The sequence below is a fragment of the Lolium perenne genome, chromosome 4 (assembly GCF_019359855.2).
Source record: "Lolium perenne isolate Kyuss_39 chromosome 4, Kyuss_2.0, whole genome shotgun sequence".
NCBI classification, from domain to species: domain Eukaryota; kingdom Viridiplantae; phylum Streptophyta; class Magnoliopsida; order Poales; family Poaceae; genus Lolium; species Lolium perenne.
This window is the reverse complement of record NC_067247.2, coordinates 269,637,269-269,650,722: the sequence shown is the minus strand read 5'-3', so window position 1 is coordinate 269,650,722 and position 13,454 is coordinate 269,637,269. Positions and strand designations below refer to the sequence as shown.

The window sequence follows — 13,454 nt, the reverse complement described above, 5'->3', positions numbered from 1 at the left end:
TGTTTCCCTGAATGATCATGTAGAGCTTTTTGTTGTGATTCTAACGAGCCCAAGATCATCAAATTCGGAGTCCGGATGTGAAAATGACGATGTTTTCGGTGTGGGGTGCGCTGTCGGCCGGAGTGGTCCGGCCACGGGCCAGCCTTAGTCTGGCCAGGATCCAGGGTGCACGAAAATTGTGCCCGGAATGGTCCGGCCTTGGCCGGACGAGTCCGGCCGGCTAGAGTGGTCCGGCCAAGCCCGGAAGGTCCGGCAGGGGTCTATTTTTGGGTTCGTTTTGAACGGTTAGATTCCATTTTAGAGGTCATATATAACCCCCTTTTTCCCCATTAAGTTGGTTGCTTCTCATACTACTCCATTGTTGATCTTGAGAAGCTTCCGCTCCCTCTAATCCCTCTATGATTCTTACTCATATTTAAGAAAAAGATGGAGGAGATCTATTTAAGGTGTTGTAACTCAAAAGGTTCAAATTTTATCATATGTTTCTACAATTCATTTTATTAAATATTTTTCTGCATATCCCCATAGTGGACGGGCTCAGCAAAATGCGCCTTAATGGTCCAGTAAATTGAAAAACGTTAGTTTTTGTAAATAAAATTGTAAACATAAAAAGGAAAAAACGATATTTACTTGATGGGCTGCGGCCCATTAACAGCTGTCGGGTCAGAGGGGTATACGGCACCCGGTACCTACCGACTCGGTCGGCATATAGCACCTCCCACTTCGGCCTATCAAAGGCGTGTATTCTAACGAGTGGGTCATACCTTCTCATACACTATGGGCCTTTCAGCCTTTTCACCCTGGGCCCCCCTGGTGTGTATCGACCTCTGTCTAAGTCGATCCTTTTTCATATCGCTTCTTCTCCTCCCTCCTCCACTTCCCGGGAAATCACCACAGAAACCCTAATCCCCTTCTTCCTCCCCGCCAACCCCATGGCCACCGACTCGCCGCGACCTGCCGCCGCACCTACCTCCTTATCTGTCGGAGGCCTCCTGCTTGCTGCCGCTGCTGGACAAGTATGACAACCTCCGCCGCGGCCTCTCCATCTTTCCTTTATCTTTCGCTTTCGGTTTCTGATCTAGTCGAAATCAAATAGTTTGGCCTAAAACCGATAGAGATAGGTAGGCCTCATTTGCCCCCTCCAGTCGGATTCATGTCGGAACTTGCCGATGTATGATACCTCACAGTTTCCGTAGTCGTAGCGTCTTATCTAAAAAAAAGTGTTCATATGCATCGCACAAAAAGTAAGTTATGTATTGTCTATTAAGCAGACCATAGCACGATGATGATAGGGATCATTCATCTCCTAACATGAGATAAATTGTTGTTCTGGTTATTCAGCCTGCTTGTTTCACTCCAGGTTTGACAAGGAGCTTCTGATCCAGAATGCATCTGCACAAACACAGCAACAACCGGATGTCGAGCCCTTGAGTACGACAATGACCGAATCGTCCATTCAGATCCCGCCATTAACACTGAACTGGCTTCCCTCGTTGTCCAGTTTTGTCCAGAAACAGCTCAGCGATATGCTGTATAGCCATCCCGCCTCTCCCTCTTGTTATATCATGTTTTTTTCTATTGGATTATTCCTGATCTAGTCAAAATCAAATTGTTTTGTTTATCAGTGGGCATTGCTTGGATTGTTGGGAGGTTCGGGATAAGAAGGATTTCTGTAGAGGGGTATTTATGGCATGGTTGGTTTGGTGCCAATTTCATTCCCTGTGTTTTGTGGCAAGCCAATAAAAATTGGCGCCCAATTGGTTTGATCCCTATATTTTGAAATGCCTATAAAACTTGGCAGACTTGTGTCATGTTGGTAGCAAACCAGACTTGCCAAATTCTGGCTTGCATCAACATTGGCAATGCAAAAGGTGGCACCTAACCAATCAATTTGGATTTTCAGCTGTATTTCTGCCCTCTTATTGCCTTCTTTGTTGTAGGAAGCACAGAAAAGGAAAATATTAATAATATTTTCTTATTGATTTTGGTTGTGTTATGATGGTAATATTGATCATCCATTCACCGCCTAAGATTGGTGCTCATCCAGCCTGCTTGTTCCACTTCAGGTCTGAGAAAAGTGTGGGTGGGCCTGCATCTGGACAAACGTTGCATCAAAACTTGCATGATGCTCAGCGGGACACCATTTGGGTCCGGGAACAGCACGATTGGGGGCTCACATTTTACACCAGGATTGATCTTTGGGGATATTTCTGCACATATCCTAAGGTGGGCGGACCATTTAACAGCTTAGAGGAAGCTAGCAATGCCATTGATCGCTATCTTCATGACCGACAGGATCCAATGATGTAAAGTTTCTCAACTCTTTTTGTCTATGTTTTCATCTGCTCATTTCTCCTATTTCGGGTACATACATGCAATTGATTAGAGTTAAACAAGTGCCAAATGCTTCTGCCCTCTATATGATTTGGAGCACAGAGATAATCACAGTTTTCACAGCATGAATGAGGACAAGAACAAACAACCCCAAGCTAGATAGTAGATACTTCACATGTTTTACAAAAATAAAAGAAAATATTAGCCTACCTTAATTTATAAATTCTTGTTTTGTGACCACTTAGTGTTGATAAGACGGTTTTAACTCTATATTTGTGAGAGAGTTGTTGAAGTAGTGCATACATTAATATAGACGCTACGCTACCACTTTGTATGAAGGCTTGTTTTGTTTTTGCTGATTACTGCCATGAGCTATGTCAGAAGTCGCGTGCGAGCGGTTTGATCCATATCAAACAATGCTACGTGCAAATTTAAACTATTTCTATCTAGCCCTGTTTCTGAGTGATGACACTAAAGTGTACTTAGTATTGCTATCCACTATTGTGAAAGTAAAATATGTTAATCATGAAGAATGCTCTGATCTAAACTAGGCAAAAGGAGCAACATGAGTTCTATGAAGTGGGTAAGGCTAGTGTGGAGAGGGGTATACGAGCCTGTCTTTACTGGCCTGATGGCTCAAAGAAGATGCATGTGATATCAGAACAAATTGATAAAAGCCGTTGCAAGATGCTCCAGTTGGTTCAAGCTTTGGTGGACATGTATAATGAGGATCCTCTTCATTTTGAGGTTTGCTCTCTGTCCCCCCCCCCCCCGGTCCGTACTGTACTTTCTTATCCGTTCATCCAATAACTAATTGCTGATGGGGCCCATTCTTGTTATTTAAGGATATTCCATTTGAACTTAAAGATGTTGTGTGCTCCGAAGTAATATATGAGGGCGACCGTTTCTACTATCATACCAATTTCACTACAAAGACGAAAGGACCAAAGACAACTGACAATCTATTCTTTGCGGAAGTCACACATATTCCAGGAGAAGATGGAAAATTGGTAGTCAGCTGTATCTGCAGGGTTGATACTTTTGATAATGGTATTATGTTCTCTTATCATAAGGATTACTGAAATACTGTTTATTATTTGCATTAACTAACAACTTATCTGTTATAGTCTTTCTGGACTTAGTATACAGCATCTGAATTGACCTATTTGTTTGTGCCTTATGTCATCTGATCCATTATCCTTGAGCTTTGCATTCATTATCTCTCAAACTGCTTCACGCACATCCATGTGTCACGTGTCTCTTTTATTACCTTCAGTTAATTCACTGTCATTATTTAAAGGCCCTCATCTCCCTCTTTCTGTAAACAAAGGTCAATGCTACGGTTGTGGAAGTAATATGAAGCACCCAAATGCTGATGCATACAACGGTGGTCACTCTAATGGTTTTAAGTTTTTTCACATTGGTGACGGATGTCGTGGACCTAATATCGACACCGCGAAGACTATGGATGACGTAAGTATTATGGGTTTTTTCCCGGCAACCTAGCATTTGACATTTTACGTTGCTGTATTCATTATTAATTGAATGATCGTGTTTGACAGTGGAAAGCTGAGGAGGCAAGGGTAAGAAGATTGTTCGAGGTAAAAGACATATCTTGTGTGGTACATTACCATTTTTAGTAACATGATGTGGGTTACTTGGTTGATCGTTCATGTTTGTGTATTTGTTGTTGTTAGGGCCTTGATGATCCAAGTGTTGTGGCGAGACTCATGGAACCACCTAAGTTTGAGTTTGGAGCAAACATGGCCACTGATGAGGAAGTAGATAGTTTCATGGAGTCGATCATGGGGCCATACAATGGCAGCACTGACATCATAGATGCTAGTACCGCAGAAAGATTTAGAGTGCAACTAAAGTAGCTCGGAGCTTTCTTGTGACTACATAGTTTGCCACCAGGGAAGCCTTTCAATACCAAGTTATGCACCCAAGTTGCTTGCTGTTTCTAATTGCCAAGACATGTGCCTAGCAGAACGTGAGCATTTAGCTTAAGATGGACCCATTTGACTTTATGTAAGCACTTATTTATGCCTGTTTGTTTACACTTAAGAAATCGTACTATCCATTTCGCAAGTGAATGGAATTGATTATGTCAAATATCCCTGCAACTATTCGATGCAATCTATGCATGACTCTTTTCTGGTTCCACAACAGTATTTTTCTTTTCTTGAAGTGACAGTTTCTTTATATCTGTTTAAATCTTCTTTTTTTTGAACTGGAACGATTCCATTACTCAAAGGACGCAGCAGAATCGCTGGTCACCAACAGACTTACATCAGTCAGGGGCAGCCTCAGCCAACGGGTGACACAAGTCTGGCTCGCTCGCGGCTCCCAGTGCAGCAAGTTTATGAGCCACCAGGTTACAGGTCCTGGGACTAAAACTACAAGCACAAGAGAGAAAATTTAAACGCATAAAAGCTCTAATATCTTTGAAGATGACTCCAGCCGCCGCACGGCCGAACTTGGGCGAGTGAAGAGCTTCGGCCAACATGGTCGAGTCTGTCTCAATGTCTGCAGCAGCGTGCAAGGCCAAAATCTAATTTATTTTGGTAAAGAGAACAATGCATACAACAAGTATAATGGGCTAACTGAGAAAACTAACACATCTACAAAATGCTAAATAAAAGGAGGGGGAAACATCCAGAAAACAGCCCCATGTCGTCCTGCATGGGCGACTCGAGCGACGGAAACCCTAGACGTCCAAAGCCCGTGCAGCGGTGGGCGGTGGTGGGGATCTCCTCTATCGTCGCGGCGCCGGGGCAGGCGTTTGGCACTTTGGTGCGACAGTGTCTTTTGGCCGCTGGCGGCGCGAGCTGCACGGTTGGTTGCGGGCGGCGTGGACGGATCTGGTGCGGACATCGAGGCGGCATCCCCGGGAAGGTGGTTTCGGTGGCGCGACATGCTTGGGCACGACATCTTGCCATGGCGGTGGGGAGCTGGGCTCGGGCGGTGGCCGGTGCTGCCCTCCACGATCTCGTGCGGTGCAACTCCGACACCCTTGGCGGCGCGGATCTAGCAATACTCGAGGAATCACAAGGAATCACCAAGCTTAAAGGTTTACTCCGGTTTAACCACCTTATAATATATGCGCTGACCATGACTTTGGTAACATGCAGAAGGATTATTGGAGGAAGATGAAATCTACCAAGAAAAGTCTTTCTCTCTTATGGGGTTGCTTGCCTTCTCAGATATAAATAGGAAGAATCATATTCACTTCTCACTTTTATTCCACCAGGCACATTCACTATCGCCATGAACTGAATCACCCCGCGCCTACCTTTCCATCTGCAAAAAACCGTTTATTTCTTATTAGTCATTTACTTTTATGCATTTTACTTTATTTCATTATCAATACTCCAAAATCCTATCATTTACACTCACCATTTTCCATTTCAGTTGTTGCAGTCAATTCACCTAAGGCTTGTGACACCTTGGGTGTGACAGAAACACCGCAAATAAACATCCTCCTAGGCTCCTTGTTGGAATACGATATAAAAACCGGAATAATACTTCCACGAAAATATGCACGAATGACCCTATGTTCTTGCAGGCCATCAGCCATGCATATCAACTGCTACCCAAGGGAGGAAACAGTTGGAGGCCGACACGAGCCAGCGCCGACGTGGGGAAGGGCCAAAACCCTAGATCGCCATGGAGGAGCACCCTACCCATTATGACAATGGCATAAAAAATGGGAGTTTTGAGTCCCCAAGCCCTTAATTAGACAATAAACATTACACAAACATGGATAGTATTATAATAATCATAACCACAATTAGATGGAAAGTAAAGAAGCATGTCACATATCACCAATCCGGCAATCCCCCACATCTCCCATGCATATGGGTTACTCGCACATGGTAGAGGGAGAACACAATGATATAATCATGAAATAAATAATTTTCATCTCGATATTACCGTAGCAAGCTATAATAAGGAAGATCAAATCCAAAAATACAAACAGTACAAATAGAGTCTCAACCCTAATCCTACGAATGTTCCTCTCATGCACAAGTGGAATGATTGTTGGACTGGTTGATTTAGAGGGTGGAGATCGTAGATCGAATCGAAGTTCTTCTCCGCATCTCTTCCTCTCTGGTCTGGGGCGAATGTCGGTTGCTCTGATATGATTTTTTTGCCCCTTCACGGAAGTTTCCACTTATAATGATGCGGAAGCGGTGGCATCCCATATGTGCAGCGATACAAACAAGAAGTCGTTAAACTCTCCAGAGCCTTGGGTTAAAATGCCTCCAACTGCAAAGTTGTCCACAATACTCCAAATTGCCCAAATGTTACTTCATTTCCCCCAAAATACGTCAAACAGCTGAACGGGTTACTAAATCATAAGGTTTCTTTGTTTCACACTATTAGTGTTAGTCAAAGATCAAAAACCGTGATGGCATCCCATACGGGAAGCGATACGGGCAAGAAACGCCCATATCACTGGTCGTTAAACTCTGGACCCTCGGGTGAAAATGCCTCTTTTGTATTGCACTATTAGTATTAGTCAAAGATCAAAAACCGACGAGAATAAGTGCAAACCCGAGGGAAACCCATAGCTAGAAATCACGTAATTTGGAGCTATCATCGGCCCTGCCCGCCGACCACACCATCTCATGGAGCCTCCGGTCGAGGCGGGCGAGCTCCGGATGTAGTGCAAGCAGGTGAGCTATGTGAAGGGGGGGTTGGGGCAGGGCATCGCTTGGGGTCGGCCCCATGCTGAGCCTGCGTGGGAGAGCCGCCATGGCGCAGAGATAGGTGGTAAACTGAGGCTAGAGGAGAGGATTTTGGTCAGCGCCGCAACAGGGGAAGGAGTCAGGAAGAAGAAAAGTGGGGATCCAGTGGATGAGGTTTGGTGGTGGGTCAGGTGTGTGGAAGGTGCCTAAGGTCGTCTTTTTAGAGATTTCCGCAACTCGTCGAAAAGAAAAACCAAGTTCGTAAGAAAGAAGGGCCATTGGTTCCTCCTGTTGCTGGCAAAGTGGGCACGAGCGGAGCGGGCCTTCATGGTTGTTTCTCTCCTCGAGCTAGGGCGAGCTCGGCAATCACGGCTCCGGTCATGCATATCTTGCCTGAGCTAACGGAGTTGTGTGGTTGAAAGAACATTTCCCGCCCTTTTGGGTTTTGTGTGTTTGATGTCAACACTAGGTATATATTTATGTGTGTTGATGTAGACAGGTACATGATCTTATAATATAAACATGGCTGGTGAATTGGATTGTCAGAACTGAAGCTTCTGCTGGTTTTTCCCTCCTGGCGGAAGTTCCGGCCCCTGCCGGCGGAACTTCCGCCTAGATCCTCCTCTCTGCAGAACCTCAGCGCTCCTCACGTTGAAGCTCGTCGTTCGCTGGCCGGAAGTTCCGGTCAGCGGAACTTCCGCCCAACTTCCGGGCAAGTTCCGAAAACCTGCATTTGTGCCCCAGAACATGCCAGTATGGTTTTCTCGCAATTCCGGAACTTGGCCGGAACTTGGCCGGAACTTCCGGTCCGCCCTAGTTCCGCCCAAACCCAGTCTGCCAGCTCGTCTGACGCGAAAGCATCATGCCGGAACTTCCGGTGCCAGCCGGAACTTCCGGCCCTCCTGGCCGGAACTTCCGGTGTTACCGAAAAACGTCCATAACGGTCAGATCTGAGAGCCCCACTCATATAAATAGCTCTCTTCTCCAATGGGACAAGTTGCTCAATCATTGCATAAAAATCTGCCAAGCTTCACCACCATTAGAGCCACCTCAAGAACTCAAGATTTGCAAGATCTCCTCCCTCACCCAACCAAAGCTCTTGATCTTTGGAGATTCGAACGAGAAGACACCGATCTACATCCTCACCGAAGCGATTTACATTTCCCCATCATATGCTTCAGGGCCCTCTTGCTAGTGTTCCTCTTTGGATCCCTAGTTGATTGTTGTTGATGTATTGTTGTTGATTGTTGTGTTGTTACAGATTTGGGAGCCTCCAATTTGGTTGTGGATGTGTGCCCCAAGAACCTTGTAAAGGCCCGATTTCCGCCTCGAGGAAATCCCTTAGTGGAAGTGGGCTAGGCCTTCGTGGCGTTGCTCACGGGAGATCTGAGTGAAGCCTTCATGGTTGTTGATTTGGCTTTCGTAGCAACCACACTCCTCCAAACATAGACGTACCTTCTTGCAAAGGAAGGGAACTACGGGAACATCTCTGTGTCTCCGCGTGCTCCACTCTTTGTTACCTCTATCCTATTCTATCTCCTATATTGCGTAGCTATATCATGCTTAGTTGCTAGCTTTGTCATATAGGGAAATTCACTTAGTTGCATATCTAGAGAATTTACCTTTGTGTCAAGGCTAAATTGAAAAAGAACTAAAAATTGGTTAGCACCTATTCACCCCCCCCCCCCCTCTAGGTGCGGCATACAATCCTTTCAATTGGTATCAGAGCCTCGGCTCTTATTTCGGGCTTAACCGCCTAAGAGTATGCCGGATGATGAACACTCGGAGGGGGCCGCAAAGCCGGTCTCCATGGATGATCTCAAGTCGGTGGAAACATCCTTGAGATCCGCCATGCAAACCCAAATGGAAACATTGATGAAAATGCTTGACGACCGCTTTCCCGCGGCTCCCCCCATCATCCCCACCATAGAGGTAAAGGACAGGGGTGAGTTAGAAGAGGGAGATGCTTCGGCATTACCCTCCTCTACCAAACCCTTGAATGGTGATAACTTAACCACTACTAAAAATCCCATTGCATCTCCTAGGGGAACTAGTGGAGGTGAGAGCTACAATCGAGTGGCTTCGCCTTTCCTATCTCCCGATATACCGGTTCCCCATCCTCATATAAACATTCGGGGCGACCCACCTAAGTTTAATGTTAAAGATTTTGATACATGGCAATTTGAGTTTCGTTCTCATGTTCGCAGTGCCTCCAATGAACTTTGGAGAATCATCGTGGAAGGCTTCAAGCTCTACAACCCCGACAAGTTGACTAGAAGAGAAGCGGTTGATAGCCAACTCAATGACACTGCTTTGCACATGATTCAAACTAGTGTGGGGACAAAGGAATTGTCTCGTGTTCGGAACTTCACCACCGCCAAGGAAGCTTGGGATGGTTTGGCCGCTAGTTGCATTGGAAGTGATAGCATGAGAAGGAACAAGTACAATTCTCTTCGGAATCAAGCCGAAGGATTCATGAGGCTACCGGATGAAGATCATGAAGTCATGTATGGAAGACTTCTCACCGTTGCCGATGCTTTCTGGAATGTGGGTGCCACCCACATCAATGACTCTTGGATCAAAGATAAGTACATCGATTGCATGATGCCGTTTGAACCCATTGACGTGAAGACTCTTGTTGGGAGAGAATGCTTTTTCCTCTCTCACCTCTCAACAAGCGGTGCACGAGATGCAAGCTCTCAATGTGCTCGAGCAAAACTCTCATGATTCTCACAATCGTGCCATTGGAATGACAAGAGGGAACAATCTTGCCTTGACGGTCAATTCCATAGAAGAAGTGAACCCTCAAGAACCATATAGGACCTCTTGGAGTAGGTCATATCCGGAAGACTTGGAACTCCACTACAATGATCACATGGCATTCCATGCAAAATCCTTTTGGGTTGACCCATCCAAGGCCAAGGAAGAGAACATCAAGAGAAACAACTCAAGTGGATTCACAAGCTCGGGCCCAAAAACAAGATCTTGCTACAATTGTGGTGACAAGCGCCATTTCATCGCTCAATGCCCCTATGATCATAGGGAAACTAATGGTGGAAGGCTCATTCCCAAGGACAAGAGCAAAGACTCAAAGGGCAAAGATTCAAAGGCCCCCAACAAGAACTTCTATAACAAGAGCAAGAAGGGCAAGAGGCCCTCAAGGATTGTGCTAGTGACTAAGGAAGAATATTCTTCCGATGAAGTTGAAAGTTCTAGTGATGATGACGAAGAAGAAATCTCAAAGGAAGTGGCCGCCATTGTCACTACCAACATTCCCTCTTCATCTCTCTTTGAATCCCCCAATGAGAGTCCTCATATCAAGAATGCACATTGCTTCATGACAAGGTCCACCTTGGACACATCTATTGTGCTATCAACTCAAGAAGAATATACCTCCGGAGATGATGATGTTGATGATGAAGAAGATGCAACCTCTAATGGATTGGTTGCTCTTGCCTCCCTCTCCACCAACTCTTCATCACCAAGTGAATCCCCTAGTGAGGTCATTCATGTGGAGGAAGAAAGTTGCCTCATGGCTAAATCTTCCGAGGTATCATCTCCTAACCCCTCTATGCCTAACATTTCAAATGATCTAGGGGTTGATCTTGCTAGTCTAAAAGTGAAACAAGAAATGCTAGATTTTGATGAGTTCATTCTTAACTTACAAGGTGACACTAGAAATCATGTTTCCAATCTCATGATTCGTCTAGCACAACTAAATGATACTCTTGAGAAAAAAATGTCAAATAGAGAGAGAAGACTCTCTTGAAATACATGCTCTTAAAAATGCTCTTGAAGAAAGTCAAGAAACTATAGCTTCTCTTGAAGAGAGGCTAGAAAATCTTGAAGAGCCTCAAGATAAAATTAACAAGCTCACTAAAGCTAGAGATCTTGCTAGAGCTAAGACTAAAGTGCTTATAAAGGAAAAGGCCAAATTTGGTGTTGATCATGAGAAACTTGTGAAGGATCTAGATGAACTAGACAAGGCTCACAAAGCCTTGAAGAGTGAATACTCTCTCCTCTCCAAGTCTAATGAGCAACTTCAAATTAGGCTTGCTTCATATGACATACCTAGTACCTCTACTCCTTCATGTGATCATGCAAATATTATTGAGGAAAATGCTAGGTTGAAGGATGAACTTGCTATGGCCTCCTCTTCCCAAAGTAAACTTTCCTTGGATGATCTTTTGAGTAAGCAAAGGTCAAACAATGGGAAGGAGGGCCTTGGTTTTAATGCCAAGGCAAAGAAGGCAAACAAGCAAAAGGCCAAGCCCGCACAAAAGAAGGTTATCACTAATGATGAAGCCCCTAAGGCCAATATCATTAATAATGATGATGCGGGAATTGATAATCATCACTATGTTTTATTTAAATATTATTATGGTGATGTTTATGCAAAGTATGTTGGTCCTTATGACGGTTATGTTGCTTGGTCTATTTGGGTCCCAAAGACCCTTGTTGCTAACAAAAGAGGACCCATTGAAAAATGGGTACCTAAATCCAAGAATTGATCTCATGTAGGACTATGCCGCCGGAGGTTCAAAATGGGTACTTGATAGTGGATGTACAAGTCATATGACCGGCGGAAAGAACCTCTTCAAGGAGTTGAGGCCCAATATAAATAATATCACCGTCTCCTTTGGCGATAATTCTACATCCGAGGTATTAGGTTTTGGCAAGGTTGTGGTTGCACACAACATTACTCTTGTGGATGTCATGCTTGTCAAAACCCTTGGTTACAATTTACTTTCCGTTTCCGCCATTGGCAAGATGGGTTTCGTCGTCTTTATTGATAAAGATATTGTGGTCCTCTTGTGGAGCAAGACTCTAAAAGTCGCTTTCGTTGGGTATCGCGAACACAACTTGTATGTGGTGGACTTTTCGGGGACCACCACGACAAGTGCGATGTGCCTATTCGGAAAGGCGGATGTGGGTTGGTTGTGGCATCGCCGCTTGGCCATGTCAACATGAGAACTTTGCAAAGTCTTCACAAGGGGAACCATATTGTGGGACTAATGGAAAATGTTTCTTTTGCCAAAGATCGTGTTTGTAGGGCTTGTGTTGAAGGAAAAATGCATGACTCTCCGCACCCAAGCAAGACTATCATCTCTTCCAAGAGGATCTTGGAGCTCCTTCATGTGGATCTCTTTGGTCCTACCTCTTATGCAAGTCTTGGTGCGAAGAAATATTGCTTGGTAATTGTTGATGACTATTCAAGATACACTTGGGTCTACTTTCTCAAGAAGAAAGATGAGACTCAACAAATCTTCATTGACTTTGCTACCGAGGTGCAACGCCAACACAATCTCCTCATTATGGCAATAAGAAGTGACAACGGCTCCGAGTTCAAGAACTACACACTCAATGATTTTCTTAGTGATGAGGGGATAAGACATCAATATTCCGCTGCATACACCCCTCAACAAAATGGTGTTGCGGAGAGGAAGAACTGGATTCTCTTGGATATGGCAAGGTCTATGATGGCGGAATACAAATCCCGCTATAATTTTTGGTCCGAAGCTATCTCCACCGCTTGTCATTCTTCTAACCGGCTCTATCTCCGCAAGGGCTTGAACAAGACTCCATATAAAATACTCAACGGGAACAAGCCTAATATCTCATACTTCAAGGTGTTCGGGTGTAAGTGTTTCTACAAAATCAAAGGAGTTCGTTTATCTAAATTTGCTCCTAAAGCATTGGAGGGTATATTTGTTGGTTACGGTGCCGAATCTCACACTTATAGAGTCTTTGATGTATCCTCCGGGATTATCATCGAATCTTGTAGTGTGAAGTTCGAAGAAAATGATGGCTCCCAAGTGGGGCAAGTTGATGTATGTGCAGGTGATGAAATACCTCAAGATGCCATATTAAGAATGGGTGTGGGATTTTTCCGCCCCATTGAGGGACACGGTGTGGCGTCTCGGGAAGGACTATGCTCTACCACGGTGGAGCCCTCATCTTCTCAACATCAAAAAACCCCATCTATTGAAGCTAATGATGCACCAACCCAAGAACAAAAATAAGACCCTCCCTCTTGTGTGCAAGATCAAGGACAAGATCAACCAAGAATTCATGATGGCTCCGACGAGTATCCATTTGATATTTGCTCCTCACCAAATGATGTCCAAGATCAAGCACATGATGTTGAGCACTCTCAAGAAATTGAGGATGCTCAAGTTGAAGGTCAAGACGGGGACCCAAATGATCAAGTTGATCAAGTGATACCTCCAAGGCCAAGAAGAACCAAGGAGGAGATCGAGGCCTGTCGTCTAGCAAGAAGAGAAAGGAACCTTGAAATTCGTGAACACACTCATGACAAGGTCCTTGGTGATTTAAGGGCAAGTGTTACCACAAGAAGGCAATTGGCTAACTTTAGCAATCATCATGCTTATATCTCCTTAGTGGAACCCAAGAAAGTATTTGAAG

At 44.7% G+C, this 13,454-nt stretch overlaps 1 protein-coding gene across 2 annotated transcripts; it reads left to right on the top strand.

Annotated features, from left to right (window-relative positions):
- The first annotated feature begins 860 nt into the window (after nt 1-860).
- On the top strand, nt 861-4,449 carry LOC127294932 (uncharacterized). Of its 2 annotated transcripts, XM_051324839.2 has the most exons (9): nt 861-1,016; nt 1,361-1,531; nt 1,626-1,694; nt 2,067-2,306; nt 2,886-3,081; nt 3,180-3,384; nt 3,665-3,807; nt 3,897-3,935; nt 4,032-4,449. In XM_051324839.2, the coding sequence occupies exons 2-9, from the start codon at nt 1,440-1,442 to the stop codon at nt 4,212-4,214; spliced, it is 1,167 nt and encodes a 388-aa protein (XP_051180799.1). In that variant the 5' UTR covers nt 861-1,016; nt 1,361-1,439; the 3' UTR covers nt 4,215-4,449. The 2 variants fall into 2 exon arrangements, with proteins under 2 accessions (XP_051180799.1, XP_051180800.1); XM_051324840.2 differs by lacking the exon at nt 1,626-1,694 and having other exon boundaries at nt 862-1,016.
- Nucleotides 4,450-13,454: the final 9,005 nt, after the last annotated feature.